Here is a 22,727-nt window from a genome sequence, read left to right on the forward strand (position 1 = left end):
TTGTGTCTGATTTCCAGCTGGGCCGTTGCCGAGACCGCCCCCATGTCGTTGCTGCTTTACGGCCCTCTTGAGTTTTCCTTCCTTCCTTCCTTCCTTCCATCACTGCCGAGGGAGCAAAATGCAAAAGGCCGCTGCTTTTCGGTTGCACAGCGAAAGGAAAGAGGTGGTGCAATCTGCTCCCGCTGTCGCCTGCTTAAGAACGCAGGATCACAGGGCTGGAAGGGACCTCTTGAGGTCTTCTAGTCCGACCCTTGCTCAAGGCAGGAGCCTCATACAGAATGACAGGTGGAAGGGACCTCTTGAGGTCTTCTAGTCCGACCCTTGCTCAAGGCAGGAGCCTCATACAGAATGACAGGTGGAAGGGACTTCTTGAGGTCTAGTCCGACCCTTGCTCAAGGCAGGAGCCTCATACAGAATGATAGGTGGAAGGGACCTCTTGAGGTCTTCTAGTCCGACCCTTGCTCAAGGCAGGAGCCTCATACAGAATGACAGGTGGAAGGGACCTCTTGAGGTCTTCTAGTCCGACCCTTGCTCAAGGCAGGAGCCTTATACAGAATGACAGAGTTCAAAGGGACCTCGGAGGTCTTCTAGTCCAACCCCTGCTTCTGCTAACATGTCAAATAGCTGGCTGTCCGGTCTATTTTTGAAAATCTCCAGTGATGGAGCGCCCACAATTCCTGGTGGCAAGCCGTTCCACTGGTTCTCCCGGTCAGGAAGTTTCTCCTTAATTCCAGGTGGTTTCTCACCTCGGTTAGTTTCCATCCGTTGTTTCTCCTCCCGCCTTCTGGTGCTTTGGGTGACCAAGATGTTGGTCTTCTCCCTGGGTTTGATCTTGGGGGTGTTCCATCTATTTTGAGAGATTGACGGCGCCTCTCGGAGGAATGGGAGGAAGGCGGGAGGGAAGGAAAACATTGAACCTGGTTTGTCCGTGGCTTGCATCGCAGTCGCATCCAGACGTGCAGCTGCAAGCCCGGGCAGAGACCCGCGAACGTCGTCACTCCAGCCCTCCTGGCCCCGCCCCTCTCTTCCCAGGCCTCCCATTGGTCAACGCTCCGCGACGCCACCGAGGCGGGGCTCCTCCTCCTCCTCCTCCTCCTCGCGCCTGCGCAGTGGCGGCCACTTTCTCCGCGGAAGCGCCGCGCTCGCCTGCGGGTCGTCGGCCGGGCAGCCCGGGAGGGGATCGTCCCGGCGCCGCCATGGAGAGCTCGGCCGCAGGTGCGAGGCGGGACGGGAGCCGGGCCCAGCCCGGGGGGCGCTTCCCTGCGCCGGGGAGGCCAGCCCTGCGCCCCCCCTCCCCTGGGCTGGCGGGGGTCGCCCCGGGAGGGGGAGGGGAGCCCCCCCGCCTCGCCTCTTGGGGTGGGGGGTGGGGGGGGGGTCTCCATCCCTGGAGGTTTTGAACAGGAGTCCCGACAGGCCTGTGTCCGGCGTGAGGCGGGGTTGCCTGGCTGAGCCGGGGGAGGGGGGGGGTTGGACTAGATGACCTCCAGGGTCCCTTTTCCAACTCTGATGTTCCATTAGTTCTGTTTCTTAGCCTGGTAATTGTTCCGTTTGTTCCTCTGCTCTGTTTTTTTTCTATGGCTCTGTTGTTGCGTTATTCCGTTTGTGACTCTTCTTCTCTGTTCTTCTGCTTGCTGCTGTGCTGTTCTGTTTCTCTGTTGTTGTGTTGTTCTCTTTGTGACTCTGTTTATTTATTTATTTATTTATTTATTAATGGGATTTATATCCCGCCCTATCTCCCGAAGGACTCAGGGCGGCTAACAACAATAACATATAATAAGTACAGAAATGAAGATAAAATTAAAATTAAAGTCATCTGTGCAATAAATTAATTAAAAATAAATTAAAAATTGTGAACATAATTAAAATGCCTGTCAGTCCAGGTCAGCCAGGTGGAATAGGAGTGTTTTGAGGCTGCGGCGAAAGGACCGGAGATTTTGGGCCATCCGAAGCTCAGGGGGGAGCTGATTCCATAGGACTGGCGCTCCCACAGAGAAGGCCCTTCCCCTGGGGGTCGCAAGCCGACATTGTCTAGCCGACGGTACCCTGAGGAGGCCTTCTCTGTTATTCTGTTGCTTCTTCTGTTATCCTGTTTCTTATTTGCTTTTCTGTGTGGGATTCTCTTTCTCTGCTATTCTGCCTCCCAGGCTGCTTCAAGCCTCCTGAGTCCCACCGGCTGCTTTTGAGAGGGTGGGGAGGAGAAAAGAACCCCCCCCCCAGTCTTTTCCGTTGCCCGATATAAACCTTGATGGTTTTGCCGCCCCCCCTCCCCCAGGGATGGACCGGCAGCTGGCTCAGCTTGTGGAAGACTTGACCACTTCTGGGGAACCACAGCTGGATCCAAAGAAGATGAAAGCACTGAAGAACATCTGCAGGTAGCCGTGGAAGAGGATATTTGTGGCTCAACTGTGGGGTCCTTGGTGTTCTCTCAGCTTGGCGGTTTTCTTGCAGACGTTGCATGACCCAACTAGGGAACGTCATCGGTGCTAGGAGGAGCCCTCTGTGTGTAGTCCCTTCGCTAAAATATTTAGTTATTGAAAATCTTTTGTTTTCCCTTGCAAAAAGAGCTTTAAAATGTATCATTTATGCTGGGCTTTTTTACACAGGGTTTGCAAATAGAGCTGCACAGTTTGTAAATGTAAGGTCAGGGGAAATCCAAAGTGTGTTGATTTGGGAGCAGCTCTCTTAAGTAGGCTTGGCTTAGGTGTGGGTAGCCCAGTTGGGTGGGCTTGATTGATCTCAAATAATTAACCACAATCAGGTCTGGTTAGATTTTAGATCAGAAAATGTGGTAGATGGGCATCAAAACAATCCGAGAAGATGCTGCAACTTTAAGCACAGCGGACTTCGAGTCCCAGAATTCCCCAGCTAGCACGCTGGCTGGGGAATTCTGGGACTTGAAGTCCACACAACTTAAAAGTTGTCGAGGCTGAGAGATGTTACTGTAGAACACATGCATTGAATTGCTGGCTCAGTCTGAAGTTTGAACTGTATTATATGTGCCAAAGATGGCAGCCTTAAAGGTTTTGACAAATAGAAAGATTTTAATTAGTGCATGGAGGGAAAGAGTTATGTTCTGGAATAAAAACGTTTGAATTAATTTATTTGCACGCAGAGGCGTCCACAAGCCGTGGTCAAAAACATCAAGATAGTGGCCACGTTGCTGCAGTGGAAAAGCCACTTGCTTCCCCCCCCTTTTTGTATATATTTTATTAATTTTTGTAGGATTAAGGTTAGGATTAGGGTTAGGGTTGAGTTTTTTTTTAAAATAACATTCTTAATATTTAGCAAACAGCATATTGTCTGGGTTCATGTATTTAAAAAAAGAGTTAACTTCTATATTATAATATGTTAGTTAATCGCTCAATAGTCTTTTTCTTACTAGTATATATTCAATGTTACGGAGTACTTATTATCATATCTGGTGAACATGCCCTAGCCTAGAGCTAAAAGATTTTGGTAAAAAATACACACATGGTTGGAAAAAATGACTAAAAAACATAGATTTCAAGCCAGAAGTATTCCTGTTAGGCATATTAGGAGGAAACTGTGAGAAAGATTGTATACGCTTAATTTTACATGTACTAATTGCAGCAAGAATTGTATTTGCCCAATATTGGAAAAATGAAAACTTACCAACAGAAGAAGAACAAATTAAGAAAATATTAGACCGTGCAGAAATGGACAGATTGACATTAAAGATAAAAGAGAAAGAAGACTTGGTGTGTTTTAGAACCTGGGACAATTTTTACCAAAGGCTAGAAAAGTGAGTTAAGAGAGAAAGGAACATGACATACACTGTGGGCCACTTGCTTTTGATACACCTTGTGGGACGGTCCTGTTGCCACACAATACAGGTAGCCCTCGTTTAGTGACCATTTAGTGACCTGAAGTTACAACAGCACTGAGAAAAGAGACTTATGACCGTTGTAGCCTCCCCGCGGTCACGTGATTTATATTCGGATGCTTGGAAACTGACATGTACTTAGGACAGTTACAGTGATCCCTTTTGCGATCCTTCTGACAAAGTCAGTGGGGAAGCCAGATTCTAACTTAACTAACTTTAACAGCTGCAGCGGTTTGCTTAAGAGCTGTGGCAAGGAAAGTCGTCATTTAACAGATTTCTCTCTCGGCCACATAAATGTTCGTAAGTCGGCAACTGCCTGTATTGTACTTATCCAATCAGGCCGTATCGTTTCATACCCTGCTTATCCCACTGTTGGCATTCCACAGGCGTTCTGATGAACACATAAACCACGTTTACCACCTGCTGATGTCCCAGTTAAACCAAGAACACGCCGAGATACGCCTTTCCGCCTTCCAAATAGTGGACCAGCTCTTCACTCGCTCGCATCTGTTCCGAACGTTGCTTGTCTCCAACTTCCAGGAACTCCTGGAGCTGACGGTGGAAACGGACTACAATCGGCCTCTCCCTCCGCCAACGGAGGTAGCGCGGAAGCTGAAAAAAGCTGCCATTCAGTCTGTACAAGAATGGCAGGAGAAATACGGAGAAGCCTACAAGAAACTTTCTCTGGGATACCACTTCTTAAAACAGAACAAGAAGGTATCCGAATACTTGTTTTCGTGGTTTGGTAGCTCATGGTGTTGTTTTTCAACCTGGGCGGCTTTAAGACGTGTGGGGACTTCAACCCCCAGAAGTCCCTAGCTAGCCGTGCTGGCTGGGGAATTCTGGGAGTTGAAGTCCCCACATCTTTATATTTTTATAGGGTTAGGGTTTTTATAACATTCTTAATGTTTAACAAAATGAGAAAAATTAGAGAAAGCACGTAAAAATGCAAGTAGAAAAATGGGGACCACTCCGGTGGGAAGGTAACAGCGTTCCGTGCGCCTTTGGCATCTAGTCATGCCGGCCACATGACCATGGAGACGTCTTCGGACAAGCGCTGGCTCTTCGGCTTTGAAACGGAGATGAGCACCGGCCCCTAGAGTCGGAAACGACTAGCACGTGTGTGCGGGGGAACCTTTACCTTCACATACATACATACATACGTATATATATGTACGTATATACCGTATATACTTGAGTATAAGCCGACTCGAGTATAAGCCGAGACCCCCAATTTCACCCCCCAAAACTGGAAAAAGTTGTTGACTCGAGTATAAGCCGATCCGCCGTTCTGCAAGCCTCTGCCACCAGCAGAGGCTCGATCCGCCATTTTGCAAGCCTGAATACACAGGAATACCCTGTGTGGCCGCGGCTCTCGGGGAAGCCCTGGCTGTCCGCTTCCTCGCTCCACGCTGCCATTCGGGGCCCGCGCGTTCCCCGGGCAAATCGCGGCGCCCAGCAGGCGAGGAAACACGCCCGCTCCAGTCGCCCCCCCTTCCCTCAGGAGACGCGAAGCAAGTGACCGCCCGGAGCTTACCGAGGACTTGCTTCGGTGCTTCCAGGATCGCGCGCACCTCTCCCAAGCCGCCGCCGTCCGGAGACCTGCCGAAGTTTGGGGAGGTGCGCGCGCACCTCCCCAAACCTCCCCAAACGTCGGCAGGTCTCCGGACCTCTGCGCCCTGCCTGCCTGCTTCTTTCCGCAGCGGAAAGAAGCAGGCAGGCAGGGTGCGGAGGAACGGAGACCCGGCAACGTTTGGGGAGGTTTGGGGAGGCGCCCAAACCTCCCCAAACGTCGGCAGGTCTCCGTTCCTCCGCGCCCTGCCTGCCTGCTTCTTTCCGCTGCGGAAAGAAGCAGGCAGGTAGGGCGCGGAGGTCCGGAGACCTGCCGACGTTTGGGGAGGTTTGGGGAGGTGCGCGCGCACCTCCCCAAACCTCCCCAAACTTCAGCAGGTCTCCGGACGGCGGTGGCTTGGGAGAGGTGCGCGCGATCCCGGAAGCACCAAAGCCTCGGCCGCGCACAAGTCCTCGGTAAGTTTTTTTTGTTGACTGGAGTATAAGCCGAAGTGGAATTTTTCAGCCCAAAAAGTGGGCTGAAAAATTCGGCTTATACTCAAGTATATACGGTATGTATATGTGTATCTATCTATATATAATATATATATATATATATATATATATATATATATATATATATATATATATATATATATATATATATATATATATATATATATATATATATATATATATATATATATATATATATATATATATATATATATATATATATGTTCAAGTGGTGTTCCAGCTATTTGGGGATTGCACCCAAGGCACCTATGACTATTGGTAAATATTTTAGTAAGATTAAAGATTAAGGTTAAAAGATTAAGATGAAAATATTCCTATCATAATATTTTAGTTTGGTGCTCCACCCAGAATCCACTAGAGTTGTGCAGCCAATTTAAATAAATAATTGATGATGATAGTAGTAGTAAAGTTGGAAGGGACCTTGGAGGTCATCTAGTCCAACCCCCCTGCTCAGGCAGGAAACCCTATACCATTTCAGACAAGTGGCTGGCCAGTCTCTTCTTAAATACGTCCAGCGTTCGAGCATTTATAGCTTCTGGAAGCAGGTTGTTCCACTGATTAATTGTTCTGACTGTCAGGAAGTTTCTCCTTAGTTCCAGGTTGCTTCTCTCCTTGACTAGTTTCCATCCATTGTTTCTTATCTTGCCTTCAGGTGCTTTGGAGAATAGCTTGGCTCCCTCTTCTTTGGGGCAGCCCCTGAGATACTGGAAGGCTGCTATCCTGTCCCCCCTCCTCCTTCTCTTCATTAAATTAGACATTCCCAATTCCAGCAACCGTTCCTTATATGTTTAGATGAATTTATCCATTTTTGTGCAACTTCTATAAGCTTCCTGAGAACGGCTTCCGTGGGGTCTCTCAAAGGGAGAGGGATAGGCTGAAAAAATATGGGAAAATAATCTTCTACTGACAGATGTTCAGCACCAAGAAAATGCTGCCCTTCAGCCAAGACCATCCACCGGCAATATTAACATTTTATAAATAACCAATATGGAACTGAACCCCAAATTTTAACCTGCTTAGAATGTGCCTGTTCTATTATATGGGGCTTAATTTTCTCCTGTTTCTTTTTAGGTAGATTTTCAAGATGTACATGCCAGAACTCTAGCCGAAAGAAAACGAGACGAAGAGAAGCAGAAACGATTGGATAATATTTACAAGGATAAAGCCCTAAAAGCAGAAAAGGAAATGAAAGGTGAGAGATGGGGGTAGTATATTTCTCCCCATTATATTTCTGGATGACGTCACCACATTCTTCCCCTCCTATTTATCGGTGTCGTCCATAGGAGGGCTTCCACACGGCCGCTGCTGTAAATGGTGACCTGTTCGTAGATCGGGAATCTGTAAGGATCTGCGTTAGACAGCTAGGGGTGGAATGGAATTATCACAGGGAAGGGTGAGAACATAGAATGGATCAAGATCTAAGCACGTTGATTTGTGCTTAGATTGTAAGCCGCCCTGAGTCTTCGGAGGGGGCCTTCGCCCAGGTTCGCCTGGTGCGCCAGTTGCGGCCCTATCTAGACCAGGATGCCTTACGTACGGTCACTCACGCGCTCGTGACCTCTCGTCTGGACTACTGCAACGCTCTCTACATGGGGCTGCCCTTGAAGACCACTCGGAGGCTCCAGCTGGTACAGAATGCAGCCGCGAGAGTTGTGTTGGGAGTTTCCCGACACTCCCATGTTACACCTCTGCTCCGCGAGCTGCATTGGCTTCCAGTTGTCTTCCGGGTGAGATTCAAGGTGTTGGTAATGACCTACAAAGCCCTACATGGCATGGGTCCGGAATACCTTGGGGAGCACCTGCGGCCAGCGTCACCTTCCCTCCGCCCAGTACGCTCCCACAGAGAGGGCCTCCTCAGGGTGCCACCGGTCAAAGAATGCCGACTGGTGGCCCCCAGGGGGAGGGCGTTCTTTGTGGGCGCACGGGATTTATGGAACCATCTTCCGGTTGAGCTCCGGATGGCGCCTGACCTCCGCTCCTTCCAGCCTGATCTCAAAACCTACCTTTTTGAACAAGCTGGCCTGGCCTGATGGGATGGGGTTGGGTTTTATTAATCTGTTTTAACCTACTTTTAATGTGTTTTAACTTATTCGTGGGCATTTTTTTTAATCGTTTTTAATTTTTGTATCTTGTTTTTGATATGTATTGCCCTGTTCACCGCCCTGAGTCCTTCGGGAGAAGGGCGGTATACAAATTAAATAAATAAATAAATAAATAAATAAACAAACAAACAAGCAAACAAACAAACAAATAAATAAATGGGATTAAGTAAGTAAGTAAAAATTTTCTAAGCTTCTGCCAATATAGGCAGTCCTCAATTTACAACAGCTGGTTTAGTGACTGTTTGAAGTTACCAAAGCACTGGAAAAAGGGACTTAGGACCGTTTTCCCCACTTGTGGCTGTCGCAGCGCCCCAGGGTCACCTGATCAAAATTCAGGCGCTCGGCAGCTGACTCATATTTATGAGGACTGCAGTATCCTGGGATCATGTGGTCCCCTTTTTACGACCACCTTAGAAGCAAAGGAGGTGGGGGGGAAGCCAGATTCACTTAGCGGCCGTGTTACTAACTTAACAACAGCTCGTAAAAGTGGGGCAAAACTCCCTTGACAAATGTCTCGTTTAGTGTCGGGCTGCGTTGCGGTCGTAAGTGGAGGATGAGCTGCATACCGGATTTCTTGCAGCGTTTACATCGGGGAACTAATCCTTTTGAACAGACGAGCTGGCTTGAGTGCCAACCTGCCCCAAATATTCTGAATTTACTCGACAGATACGTCTGAGGAGATGCAGTCTGTGCTGACGGAGCTGGACAGCTGTTTCCAGCTGCTGGTTCCGGATCCTTTGGACTTCACCCTCAGTGGCGCCGAAATCGCTGATTGGAGGAGAAGGGAAGCGGAGACGGGGGCCACCTCTTCCTCGGCGCCGCTAGCAAAGCAGCCAGGAGCCTCCATGGATCACGACCAGCAACCTTGTTGTAGCAAGGACCTCCCTGCCATTTCTCCACTGGCAGAAGCTGATCGCAGAGACCCCGACGGGGAAGCGGAGAAGGCCCAAGGCCCGGGAGATTCCTTCCGGCCTGGGTCCACTTCTCCTGGCCTGATGGGAGACGATGATCCCGCCCTATTCCTTCGCAGCCACGGACTCGGCTCTTACAAATATGCGCTGAGTCTGGAACTGTCTTCAGGTACCTGGAGCCCATTTCACCCCAAAGTTGTTTTGGGGAAGTTGCTCGAACAGGGGGTTGGACTAGAAGACCTCCAAGGTCCCTTCCAAGTCCGTTTGTTTTCTCTCATTCTGTTCCCCGGTTTTCAGGATTCTCTCTAGCAAGGGTATTTTTCATGGATGGGATTGAATATTGCCGTTTTCACCACAATAGAATAGCCCACAAAAGTAACAGGTGGCCAAACACCCCACCAGGAACATTATTTTCAAGAATAATGTTGGACCATTATTCTTGAAATTAATGAAACCAAGGAGAGACGCAACCTAGAACACCCCACCAGGATCATTATTTTCAAGAATAATGTTGAACCATTATTCTTGGAAATTAATGAAACCAAGGAGAGACGCAACCTAGAATTACGTTCCTAACAGTGGGAACAATTAACCAGTGGAACAGCTTGCCACCAGAAGCTGTCAGTGCCCTAACACTGGAGGCCTTTAAAAAAAATGGGCAGCCATCTATCAGAAATAATATAGGTCACCTGCAAGAGCAGGGGATTGGACTAGATGACCTCCAAGGTCCCTTCCAACTTTATTACTGTTGCTGATTTTTTATTGAATTTATCAATGCTCTCTTGTGTTTTTGTGTCTGTGTATACATTGTGTATACTGTATACAGTACATGCACATTATATGTACGTATACTGTATATACAGAGAGAGAGAAATACACAAGTATCCAGAGAGAGAAATTTGATCGGTTGACTTCCTTTGTTCCTGCTAGATGTGAAACTGAGCGAGAATGAAGACAATGCAGCCATCATAAATAACCTTTCGGATAGTTTTAAGCTCATAACAAATAAATTTTTGCCACTGGTGCAGTCTTGGATTCAGGTAAGCAGTTTTTGTTAAGAATGAACTTGGATTGCTTTCATTCTGTAATTTTAGTGTTGTTGAGACCTTGTGGACCAAAACAGCTTTTGTGGTCTAGTATAATAAGGAGAAGGACTAGAGGTGACATGATAGCAGCCTTCCAAAATTTGAGGGGCTGCCCCAAAGAAGAGGGGGTGTCAAGCTATTCTCCAAAGCACAAGAAGCAACGGAGGGAAACTCATCAAGGAGAGAAGCAACCTGGAACTAAGGAGAAACTTCCTGACAGTGAGAACAATTAACCAGTGGAACTCCTTGCCTCCAGAAGTTGTGGGTGCTCCAACACTAGAGGTTTTTAAGAAGAGATTGGACAACCGTTTGTCTGAAATGGTATAGGATCATCTGCTTGAACAGGGGGGTTGGACTAGAAGACCTCCAGGGTCCCCTTCCAATGCCATTTTTCTCTCATTCTGTTTCCCAGTTTTCAGGATTCTTTCAAGCAAGGGTATTTTCCAAAGCTTTTTTTTTTAATTGAATCTGAATCTGAAAAATTTAGCACAAGTTGAACATTGCTCCAGATTCTTTCTGGAATCTGTTTAAAAGACCTGCCCTCTTTTTTCTAAAGCAGCTTTTTTTTTTAATCAGGACTGAACAAACAAGGATGAGCAATTATTAAAGTTTGACCTAGCAGCTTCCCAGCAGTTTCCGCCTGTTGGGTGTAATCCCGGTTCTGCTGCAGCAGAAGACAATTTGCTCACTGTTCTTCATGAGAGATTTGGGGTGATTTGAAAATGACGCATTTGATATTTTTTTTACTCTTTTGTTCTCATGGGTTTCTACTCAACGTTTCCCTACCATTTTTGGAATAGGCCTCCTTAAAAATCCGAAACGCATGTAAGGTTTGTTTTCACAGCCTTTTCTAACCATGAAATCCACGCAATTATTTCCTTACGATTTTTCTCTTATTTTCAAACAAGTCATCCTTGTGGATCACAACGATGTATGCGAGGTTGCTTTCTTGCACCTTTAGAATGTGGAAGCAGTTAGGAAGGGGGGAAAAAATGAAAAAAAATATTGTTTTATTTGTAGCATGAGTCTGGTACATATTAGGATAGTTTATAGCTTACATTATTTGTAGATGGACGCTTTTACAGGTAGTTCACGACTGAAGACAGTTCCCTTCGTGACCATTTGAAGTTACAACAGCATTGAAAAAAGGGACTTACGACCATTTTTTCACACTTATGACCATTGCAGCATCGTGATTCATATTCGGAGGCTTGGCAACTGGCATGTACGGTTGCAGCGTCCCGGGGTCACATGATCTCCTTTTGCGACCTGGCAAGCAAAGTCAATGGGGAAGCCAGATTCACTTTACAACCGTGTTACAACTTAACCACTGCAGTGATTCGGTTAACAGTCGTGGCAAGAAAGTTCATAAAATGGGGCAAAACTCACTTAACAAATGTCTCACTTAGCAACCTACGTTTTGGCCTCCATTGTGGCCATATGTTGAGGAAAACCTGTAAAACAGGTTTAGATTTTAGCTCCTTAGTTTTCCCTGCATCCACATTGTCAATTTGAAATAAAACAGATGAGACGTTGGTAGTGAAGTATTGCAAATCGCCACTGTTTTTTCTGGGCGGTGTCTGAAATGCGCAGGTCATCTCAGATAAACTAACCAATTTGCAATTTGTAGTTATTCACCAGGGCTGGGATAAGCGATGATCGTCTGAGACAAGCCATTGACCTTAAAAATAAATTGGAGGCTGCTCTGGAGAAGACTAACAAAATGAACATTGATTTTAAAGAGAAGAAAAAATGGGTGAGTTAAAGCCGATATGTCTAATGAATATTAGGGTCTCCTGAAATTGAAGTCACTGTATTTTCTTATTAGGCTGTTTATTAATTTTGTTAATTAATTTCATTCTTGTCAATAAAGGAGAATATCCGTAGCTCAGCGTTGAAATGAGGGGTCCTTGGTGCTCTCCGAGTTTGGTGGTTTTATTGCAGACGTTTCATTACCAAACTAGGTAACATCATCAGTGCTAGCAAGGAGAGGGGTTTGCAAACCACACTCCTTACTAGCACTGATGATGTTACCTAGTTTGGGTAATGAAACGTCTGCAAGAAACGAGCTCAGAGAGTACCAAGGACCCCTTGCTAATTCTTGGCTGGCTGCGGAATTCTGGGAGTTGAAGTCCACATCTCTTAAAATATATCGAGGTTGACCAACACTGCTCTGTTTGTCAATTCTCCAGCTTTGTTGCCTTTGTAACACTCAAAGAGAGCTTTATTTTTTTCTGGTTGCATGAGTATGTTTAAATGCGTTCCCCATTATAAGCCACGTTTCATTTTCTTCTGTTTTATGGCAATATTTACCACAGCTTGACCTGATTATAGACCAGGTGGTACATCTTTAATAGCTCATGACGTCCTCACCTTCTCTCGTTTCCTAATGTACTGTATATTTTATTTGTTCTCTTTTGGTTGTCTGGTGCGTTTTTTTCCTGTTTGTCACGTTGACCGGTCATTGACCATAATAAACAGACAGTTTTCCTTTTGCAGATTTTACCCTTCGAACTATGTCGGGTGTATTTTTACGTGTCATAAAATTAGCTCGTTGCTTGCAAAATTGTCTACCTGTGAAGGCTTTTCCCGTAGTTTGCTTTTGATTATTAATGTTCCATGTTAGAAATTACATTCTAAAAAACCACTTTTGTTTATAAGCAACCCAAGGATGTACTTCCTTGCTCAGTGGCTACAAGAGGAGTCATTTGGGTTTCCAATTTCACACCTCCTGCCAAGCTGTTGGTGGGCCGCTCTTGAACAAGATGTGTGAAGTAGTCAACGAAGCTTGGATTAAAATGGAAGCCTTGTTCGCAGACATTTGTCTGCCCTGCGTGTGTGAGCGGAGACACTCAACCTTCCTTCCCAGTGTATAGTATTGCAAAGGGTAAAGCCTAAATGTATACAGAGCATCTACCACGACACCGTTAAACTATGGTGTCTAAACTATAGCAAAGGGCCTCGTGGTTTGAGCAGGGGGTGGGACTAGAAGACCTCCAAGGTCCCTTTGAACTCTGTTATTCTGTTATTCTATTAACTACGAGGACCTGTCATGAGTCACCCTTGTTCAGCCAGACATAACTTTGAACGGTCACTAAACGAGTGGCCATTAAACTGTATGTTTCCCAGGGAAATATCTTTAAATTCAGGGAACGTATTTGTCTAGGAGCGTTTTTTTAGTGGCCATTAGGGGGCGCTGTTTTCTTCATACTGGGTATTTCTCTGCTGACATCATTACGAAATATTTGTAAGTGGGATAACCTAAAATGACCAGTACTTGAAATGGGGGAAAAAAACACCCCTCTTTTCTAGACAATTTCTAAATTTGCTATTGCCTAAACTTTTCTTTAGGTATGTGTATATCTCATTTGGTAAAAACACAAGTTTTTCATTAATATATATTACCAAAATCAGCCGTGCTGTTCTTTAAATATTGCAAACTGACTATATGACGAGTAATAACATGAAGGAGGCCTGTAGTTCTGCAAACTGAAAATATCAAATCTCTCCTGAGTTTTCCAGGAAACAAATTGAGAGTTTAAAATACTGACGAGCATCGTGAGCAAAACGGGGGCAAGTCATTTGGTTTTTATAGTCATCGAGTTTGCAGATAAGGATAAAAAAAATATATGCATGTACCGTATCATGATAACATATGAATGATATGAGATCAGTGGAAATTAACTTCAAGGACTCCACACAACATTGGACTGTAACTTGATAACATTAGAGAATATTTTTGTTTTAGATTCTGATATTTGAGATGGAAAGAAAACAAAACAAAACCCCAAGCTGGATCCCCTGTGTTTTTTTCTTGAAAGCTGAACATTTTGGGGGGGAAGGAGAGGTTACCCTCAGCTGGAAATTCTTTTTTGTTGTTGTTCAAAATCAGTTCGCTGAAGAAAAGGAAGCAAGCCATCCCATCAGTCCTGCAAGAGTTGCGAGATAGTTTTCACTTGGCGGTGAAATCCACTTGAAATAAAATATAGCAAGTAGCCTAGGGTGATGCAATTGAGCCCAAAATTTCTGTTGCTAAGCGAGGTGGTCGTTAAGTGGATTTTGCCCCACTTTACGACCTTCCTTGCTATGTTGTTAAGTGAATCACTACAGCTGTTAAGTTAGTCACATGGTTCTTCAGCGGGTCCGCCTTCCCCGTTGACTTTCCGTGTGTCAGAAGGTTGCAAAAGGGGGATCGTGTGATCCCAGGGCACACTGCGACCGTCATAAATACGAACCAGTTGCCGAGCATCCGAATTTTGATCACGTGACGCTGAGGATGCTCTGCAATGGTCACAAGTCTGAAAAACGGTCATCAGTCACCTTTTTCCGTGCCGTTGTAACTTCAAACTGTCGCTAAATGAACCGTTATAAATGGAGGGCTGCCTGTACAAAATACAGGTATTTCAGATAAGTCATTTTGTCTTGCGTTACTATTGGGGTAGAGATAATCTTTATTTATTTAAACATTCAGCCAGGTTTTTTAAAATATCATTTTACATTTCTATTAAACATTTAGCCTAAAATAATATTTCTGACCAGCTAGAGGGCAGCATCTGGTTGAGTGAATTCGGAAAGCGAAGCAGAGCTGGGGCTGGCCAGTCTTTGGATGGCAATTTGAAGAAGATGGTGTTACTTGACTATAATAATGTGTGCACTTAAGTTAGTAGCTGGAATTAATGGCTGAAAAGCAGCTTCTTGGGCTGTAATTATGAAGGACTTTAATTTTAGTGAAGGACTTGCACAAAGCTGCTTATATGTAATCATATCACTGGAGAAGAGCCTAATGCTGGGAAAGATTGAGGGCAATAGAAGAAGGGGACGACAGAGAATGAGGTGGCTGGATGGAGTCACTGAAGCAGTAGGCGTGAGCTTAAATGGACTCCAGAAGATGGTAGAGGACAGGAAAGCCTGGAGGAACATTGTCCATAGGGTCGCAATGGGTCGGACACGACTTCGCAACTAACAACAACAATGTAATCATAAATTGTACAGGAATCCCATTGATTCGAAACATGGACCATATCTTTTGTGGCAAGATGGATGGGATGGAATTTGTTAACTGCAAGAATAATCTAATGCCAAACGCATGGTAAAAATGCACCTTCTTTTCTTCCTTGCAAAGAAAGTGAGTTGCAAATCCCCAAATGCCTTTGTCCTTTTGGTACATCAAGAAAGTTCTTTTGACTCGTGATCCAGATGCATTTTCCAAACAGTGAGGTCACACCAACGTGCTACATTGGACAAACCTTATATTTAAACTTTAAATTCAAAGCTAAAAAAAAATCTTAATAAGTACTCCAGAGTTATCAACCCTCCTTTTGTAGAGATGTTCCAGTAGGAACATTCTAGCGTAGAGTCAGATTGGTTCCTTAAAAGCAAATGGGCACCCTTTGTGTCTCTTCTTATTTTCTGAGAAAAACGTGCAAGACTTTTTGTCTAGGTTCAGATGCCACAGTTCACCAGAGGGAAATTCATTCCATTCCATTCGTTTGTTCATTCGTTCATTCATTCATTATTTTCCACATTTCTCAACTACCCTTCTCCCTAAGAGTTATTTAATCCAGAATAGAATAGAATAGAATAGAATAGAATAGAATAGAATAGAATAGAATAGAATAGAATAGAATAGAATAGAATAGAATAGAATAGAATAGAATAGAATAGAATATTGGAATAGAATATTGGAATAGAATATTGGAATAGAATATTGGAATAGAATAGAATAGAATAGAATAGAATAGAATAGAATAGAATAGAATAGAATAGAATAGAATAGAATAGAATAGAATAGAAAATATGGAATGGAATGGAATAGAATAGAATAGAATATTGGAATAGAATAGAATAGAATATTGGAATAGAATAGAATACAAAATATGGAATGGAATAGGATAGGATAGGATAGGATAGGATAGGATAGGATAGGAGCTGGAAGGGACCTTGGAGGTCTTATAGTCCAGCCCCTCTGCTTGAGCAGGAGAATCTATACCATCTCAGACAAGTGACTGTCTAGTCCAGGGGTCTTCCAACTTGGCCCTTTTATGACTTGTGGACTTCAAATCCCAGAATTCCTCAGCCAGCGTGCCTGCTGCCGGCGTCAACTCCCCTCCGCCCTGTGCGTTCCCACAGAGAGGGCCTCCTCAGGGTGCCTCCGGTCAGGGAATGCCGACTGGTGGCCCCCAGGGGGAGGGCCTTCTCTGTGGGCGCTCCGGCATTATGGAACCAACTGCCGGTGGAGCTCCGGACGACATCAGACCTCCGAACCTTCCGTCGCGGGTTGAAGACCCACTTATTTGAATTAGCGGGTCTGGCCTGATGGGGCATTATGGGTTTTAAATTTGGTGTTTTTGTATTGTATTCTTGTTTTTAACCGGGCATTGATTTAATTTCTTTTTAACTTTTGTACCGTTATTTTTATATATGCCCTGTGAACCGCCCTGAGTCCCTAGGGAGAAGGGCGGTATAGAAATCAAATAAACAATTAAACAAAAAACAAACAATTAACAAGTTGGAAGACCCCTGGTCTAGTCTCTTCTTAAAAACCTCCAGTGTTGGAGCGCCCACGACTTCTGGTGGCAAGCTGTGTCACTAGTTGATTGTTTAGTTTATTAATTATTGTCCTCCCTGTTAGGAAGTTTCTCCTTAATTCCAGGTTGCTTCTCTCTTTGCTCAGTTTCCAACCTTTCCAGGACTTTTCCAGGGTGAAACTCTGAAATGCATTACAAGTTCCATTTGGCCTGTGTGACAGGATCATGTACATTATGTTAGGCGCTCCCCGTCTTACGACCACAGTTGAGCCCAACGTTTTTGTTAGACGAGTTTCGCCCCCATTTTACAGCTTTGCTTGCCCCGGTTGTTAAGTGAGTCTCTGCAGTTGTTAAGTGAGACACGGTTGTTAAGTGAATCTGGCTTCCTCGTTGACTTTGCTTGTCGGACGGTCGCAAAAGGGGATCACGTGACTCCCCGGGACACACTGCGACCGTCATAAATGTGAGCCAGTGGCCAAGCAACTGAATTTTGGTCATGTGGCAATGGTCATAAGTGTGAAACCTGGTCCTAAGTCCATTTTTTCAGTGCCGTTGTAACTTTAAACAGTCCCTAAATGAACTGTCGTAAGTGGAGAACGACCGTAGCTGTTCCTCCCTCCCCTCTTCATCCAATTAAATGCGTTGGCTGAACAGGTCGGGGAGCCCGTCCCATCATCTGCTGGTTTGGAAAAGGAATAAAGGGACGCTGGTTAGTGACTGATTTATATGGCGTCACGTTTGATTTAAAAGTTCCCAAATTGACAAAGTTATAAAAATCTGCCTCGCAATGAAGAATCTTGCGCCTTTCTAATTGTTAAGTCGATTCAAAAGATTTTTAGTCTGGGCTAAAGGTCCCCTGCAGGCCGTGGCTTTTTCTTCCCTTCCTTTCCAGGTAATTTGACTGTATTTGACACCATGGCGAAGTTCAAAATGTTCCGGTTACTTCTGTCAGTTGGTTCTCTGTCTGTCTGTCTGTCTGTCTGTCTGTCTGTCTGTCTGTCTGTCTATCTATCTTATCTATCTTTATATAAATTCAAAATGTTCCAGTTACTTCTGTCAGTTGGTTCTCTGTCTGTCTGTCTGTCTGTCTGTCTATCTATCTATCTATCTATCTATCTATCTATCTATCTATCTATCTATCTATCTATCTTATCTATCTTTATATAAATTAAAAATGTTCCAGTTACTCGTATCAATTGATTCCATTCCCTCCCTCCCTTCCTTCTTTCTTTCTTTCTTTCTTTCTTTCTTTCTTTCTTTCTTTCTTTCTTTCTTTCTTTCTTTCTCTTTCTTTTTCTTTCTTTCTTTCTTTCTTTCTTTCTTTCTTTCTTTCTTTCTTTCTTTCTTTCTTTCTTTCTTTCTTTCTTTCTATATTTATATAAATTCAAAATGTTACGGTTACCCATATCAGTTAGTTCCATTCTTATAGATAGATAGATAGATAGATAGACAGACAGACAGACAGACAGACAGACAGACAGACACATACGCAGACACACACACACAAATTCCTTGGCCAAAAACCCTCTAAGAGAGAGAAAAAAGTCAGTGTGAGTAAATGCGTGTGCTAGAATAATTTGCAAGATCTTCTGGTGAGGATATTAGCATATAAATAGCAGGTGCAGTGATGGCCACCACAGTTGAGTACGCTTAATTTTTAGTGTATGAGAGAGAATGGGTTTTTAAATGCATAGTCATCAAGCCTGCTGAAAGACAAATGAAGTTTAGAGTTCCCTTATGAGAGGGTTACCTCACATTAGCGGGAAAAGACCACAACTCAACTCGGCGGGCCCTACTTACGCTCACGCCTGAGTGGAAGTGATTTCTTGAGGGGAGGGAAGAAGATGCCCACATGCTAAGCCACAAACTGGCTTTTATTTTCAGAAATTCAGAGTCAGTGAACTCATCGCTTTGGCTTCCTCTCCCGTTTTTCTTGATCGGTCTGCAATTGTGGGTGGGCGCTTCTGAGTCGTTGCTGACTCCTGGCAATTCCTTTATTTTTATTAGCAAGGTTTCAGACGTGGCTTGCCATTGCCTCCTTCCTAGGGCTGAGAGGGAATGACTGGCCCCAAAACATTCTCAGGTGGATGGATGGATGGATGGATGGATGGATGGATGGATCGATGGATGGATAGGTAGATAGATAGATAGATAGATAGATAGATAGATAGATAGATAGATAGATAGATAGATAGATAGATAGATAGATAGATAGATAGGGATGAGTGAGGGAGAGATGATAGAATATATGATAGGTAGGTGGTGGTTGGTAAAAGAAATTAAGGTAAAAAAGAATGGAAAGTTTTTGGAAATAAATTTGTATTAGGAGAAACATGGACTTTCAGTAGTATACTATCTTTTTATCCCTCTTTACCCTTGTTCTTTTTTCCTCTTTTTTTAGTCTTATTTATTCCTTAGGTAAGGTAAAAGTTATGGGATGGTTTACAAGAGGAAAAAAATAGAATCAAATATCTAAATGTAATTAACTTTGAGAAAATCTTAAGCAGTAAGAATGTCTTGAATATTGTGGGAAAAACAAATGTAAACAAGGACCGTAAACGGGATCTATGATGAGGCAACCAGAATGACGAGGTAGAAAAGAAATATTATATTGATATGATTATTATTTGCAGAAATATTAGGGAAAAAATTACACTAGATTGTTATCTATCAAAACAATAAAAATTGTATTAATTTAAGGTTGGTAAAAGAGAACATTATGGGAAGAAGAAGAAATCAAGTAAAGCTCCGAATGTTTTTTAAATCTAAACCCACGCAACACACTTTACCAAATATTAAGGTGACCATGTTAAAAAAATAAATAAAACGTATTATATAAAAAAAAGGAGAAGAGACGTAGACTTAAACTTTGGGGTTCGTGCACGGACCCCGTTTGGAGTCAGTTTACAGACATGGTTTCTTTTAAACCAAGTTGCCAAATTCTCTTGAAATGATTTTCTTATTACCATTATTGAGAGTGCATTAATAATAATAATAATAATAATAATAATAATAATAATAATAATAATAATATAATAATAATAATAATACCTTTATTGTCAAAGTACAACATGTGTACATTGAGATTAGCGGAGCCTCCCCCCCCCGTGCTCTCCCCCCCAACACACAGTGACGACAAACCCTCCATCCCACCACACCGTGCACACTTACCTCCACAAGAGTCTGAGAAGTAGAGTTTTCCATGGGTGCAAGGCATGTTTTGAACTAGAAACGAGAGACTCAAACATTGCAAGTCCAATTAACACAATTCTGCTGCTTTCCTGGCTCTAAAAAAGAGTGTTATTTCAATAAGCAGTTTTTAAATGAAAAGTACGCAAAGGATGGAAGAAGGAATGATCCAGTTCGGATGGTTTGCCCTTAAGGTGTCTCCTCTCCGCTAATTTTATAGACAATTATCTTGACAAATAAAGGGGAAGGCAGCTTGCTTAAAACGATGTGAATGCCAATATCTTTATTTGGGAACCGAGGGATTAAAGCTAAGGCGTTAATTTTCTCCTCCTCTTCTTTTTTTTTTAACCGCAAATGAGAACTTAATAAAGAAGTTATTCGGCGAATTCAAGGGTGCGGACAATAAGCATAATATTTTATGAAAATGACCCTCATATTTAAAACCTGGCATTATATGTTATGCATTGTAGCACCAAGTCCACATCCACCTTTTGGGAAATTAAAACCCATAAATTCTGTTTAGTGTTTGATATGCACTGTACTAGCTGAAAGCAATCATCGCCCCTAAAACCTTGGTGGCTTTTCACCTTTCATAAATTCCTGGCTAGATCCTATACAAAAAATAATTTTCAGCTCCGTGGCTCATTGTTATTCAAACGTGATTGATTGTCGTCATTTGCTCCGCGAGAAGTTAAGTGCTCCTGTCATTTCCAAAGGGTATAATTGGGACGTTTCACAGGTCAGCGGCAGTGACAGGCTGGGCTTTTGATTAGTGTTGGACTGATAACAAATATTACAGTTTTCTATGATTAATGCTTTCTATAGTGGCTAAATGTGCACTTCATGGGTTGTGCCTAAACAGAGTGAATTTGCATCTTATTATTCCGCTCTCTCCAGCAGAAACCTTTGTGCCTCTTTGACTGTAAGTGTGCAGGAATGTTGTCACCACAGTTTTGTCTTACACGTCCCTTCCTGGGGATTAATCGGGAGAGGCATCTGTGTGAGCCTACGTCCTCTCTAGCGTCTGCGTAAAATCATAACTGGGAAGTTGCAGCAAACTTTTAAACTCCCATTTTAACTTTTCTTCCAGTTTAGCCTCATATTAAATCATATTTATACAGTGTTTTCGTGAACTCTCAAGCTTCCTCTTTCCACTACGTATTCAAGAGGGACAGTCATTAATATTTGTATGTATTTATATGTAAGTGTGTAGGTATATACATATACCTGAGATTCAAGGTGCTGGTTCTTACCTATAAAGCCCTACATGGCTTAGGCCCGGGATATTTGCAGGACCGTCTGCTGCCAGGAACGTTTTCCCATCGCCCGGTGCGCCCGCACAGAGAGGGCTCCTCAGGGTGCCGTCGGCCAGACAATGTCGGCCGGCGACCCCCAGGGGGAGGGCCTTCTCTGTGGGGGCACCTGCTTGGTGGAATCAGCTTCCCTTGGAGCTCCGGATGGCCCCGGATCTCCGGTCCTTTCGCCGCGACCTTAAGACATATCTTTTCCAACAGGCTGACCTGGACTGATGATAATGGGGTTTTTAATTATGATTTTAAATGTTTTTGTTGGTTTTAGTGGGACTTTGACACAATTTAATTCTTTTTTAATATTTGTATTTATTCGGACTTCCGGTGGCGACGCGACGCTGAAAGACAGCCGTTTTTGGGCTGCCCGCTCCGCAGCTGTGTTTTTCCATCGTAAACAGCGTCGATCAGCTGTTTAGATGGATTTGAAGCCCCCTCCTCGGGAGAAGAGGAGGGGGTGAGGCCCCAGGTAGGGGTTGAGCTCTCCGGGGCCGCCTGAGCTGAGAGCTTGGGCGGCTGAAGGATGAGCCCCCCCGAAGCCTGGGTTGCTCCGAGCTGCGCAGTGCCTCTGCTCTGGGATTTTTGGAGCAGAGCCAGGCGTTAGCAACCACCCCTGCCAAAAGGAAATACTTTTGATTATCAAGATGCAGGCAGAGCGGTACAGGAGGTCAAGGTGAAGTGGACTCTTTATTTTTACTCTCTAGCTCAATGGATTTTATAGCTTTAAAGTGAAAGTGCGTAATAAGTGAAAGTGGGGGAAGATGGCGGCTAAAACTTCTAAAGCTCTTCGGAATGCGGGGTCTTCCCTGGTGCAAGAGACCTCATTGCAAGCTTTGCTTCCTCCTGCATCTCCCCCGGTATTGACGCTTAAGGATTTACAAGACGCTCTTGGAAAGCATGCACAATTGATGTCTGATATGATGGATGAAAAGTTGAAAAAGCTGGAGGAGAAAATGGAGGAGAAAATGGAGAAATTGGAGAAGAAGATGGAAGAGAAGCTGAGAGCAATGAGGGTGGACATCTTGTCTATGGTTGAATCCGTAGCTGAATGTGTGCTACAGCTGGATATAAAAGTGGAGGACCTCAGTCAAAAGAACTCTATATTAGAAGCAAAGGTATTAGAAAATGAAAATATAAGGGATAAAATGGACGATGAATTGAGCCTTGTTCAGTATAATCAGATGCAGTATGCTATTAGAATTAGGGGTTTAAAGGAGAATGGTAAAGAAGATTTAAAGCAGCTGATTTCTGAGGCTCTGGAAGGGGTACTGGGCCAGTCAGCATCTGAAATTGAGGGAAATATGGACAAAGTTTTTCGTGTAAATTCATGGATTGCAAGACAGAGGAAGTTACCCAGAGATGTGGTGGTCTATTTTACAAAGAGAGTAATTAGAGATGAAGTCATTCAAGCTGCTTATGATACTAATTTGGTAGTGGCTGAGCAAGAAGTTTTGGTTTTAAAAGAGATCCCTCCGAAGATCCTAAGGAGAAGGAAAGATTTTGCATTTCTAGTACAGGAACTTAAGAAACGTGATATTAAGTTTAGATGGGAGATTCCAGTTGGGTTGGTGGCGATGCACGAAGGTAAAAGACATTGTTTGGTTACTGTGGCTCAGGCACGTGATTTTTATAGTAATGTGTTAAAAGCAACCCCCCTATCATCTTTGGAAGCTG

The 22,727-nt window shown here is 43.9% G+C and overlaps 1 protein-coding gene across 1 annotated transcript in view; it reads left to right on the plus strand.

The window, feature by feature from the left end:
• The first annotated feature begins 1,119 nt into the window (after positions 1-1,119).
• Positions 1,120-22,727, plus strand: part of UVSSA (UV stimulated scaffold protein A) — a 51,193-nt gene continuing 29,585 nt past the window's right edge. The window contains exons 1-7 of the mRNA XM_081328000.1: positions 1,120-1,215; positions 2,273-2,372; positions 4,231-4,561; positions 7,004-7,124; positions 8,701-9,114; positions 9,876-9,985; positions 11,661-11,786. Of these exons, the coding sequence (XP_081184126.1) occupies positions 1,197-1,215; positions 2,273-2,372; positions 4,231-4,561; positions 7,004-7,124; positions 8,701-9,114; positions 9,876-9,985; positions 11,661-11,786 (1,221 nt within the window). The 5' untranslated portion in view covers positions 1,120-1,196. The remainder of the gene's footprint in view (positions 1,216-2,272; positions 2,373-4,230; positions 4,562-7,003; positions 7,125-8,700; positions 9,115-9,875; positions 9,986-11,660; positions 11,787-22,727) is intronic.

The sequence above is a fragment of the Vipera berus genome (genome assembly GCF_964194415.1).
Source record: "Vipera berus genome assembly, chromosome: 4".
Classification (NCBI taxonomy): domain Eukaryota; kingdom Metazoa; phylum Chordata; class Lepidosauria; order Squamata; family Viperidae; genus Vipera; species Vipera berus.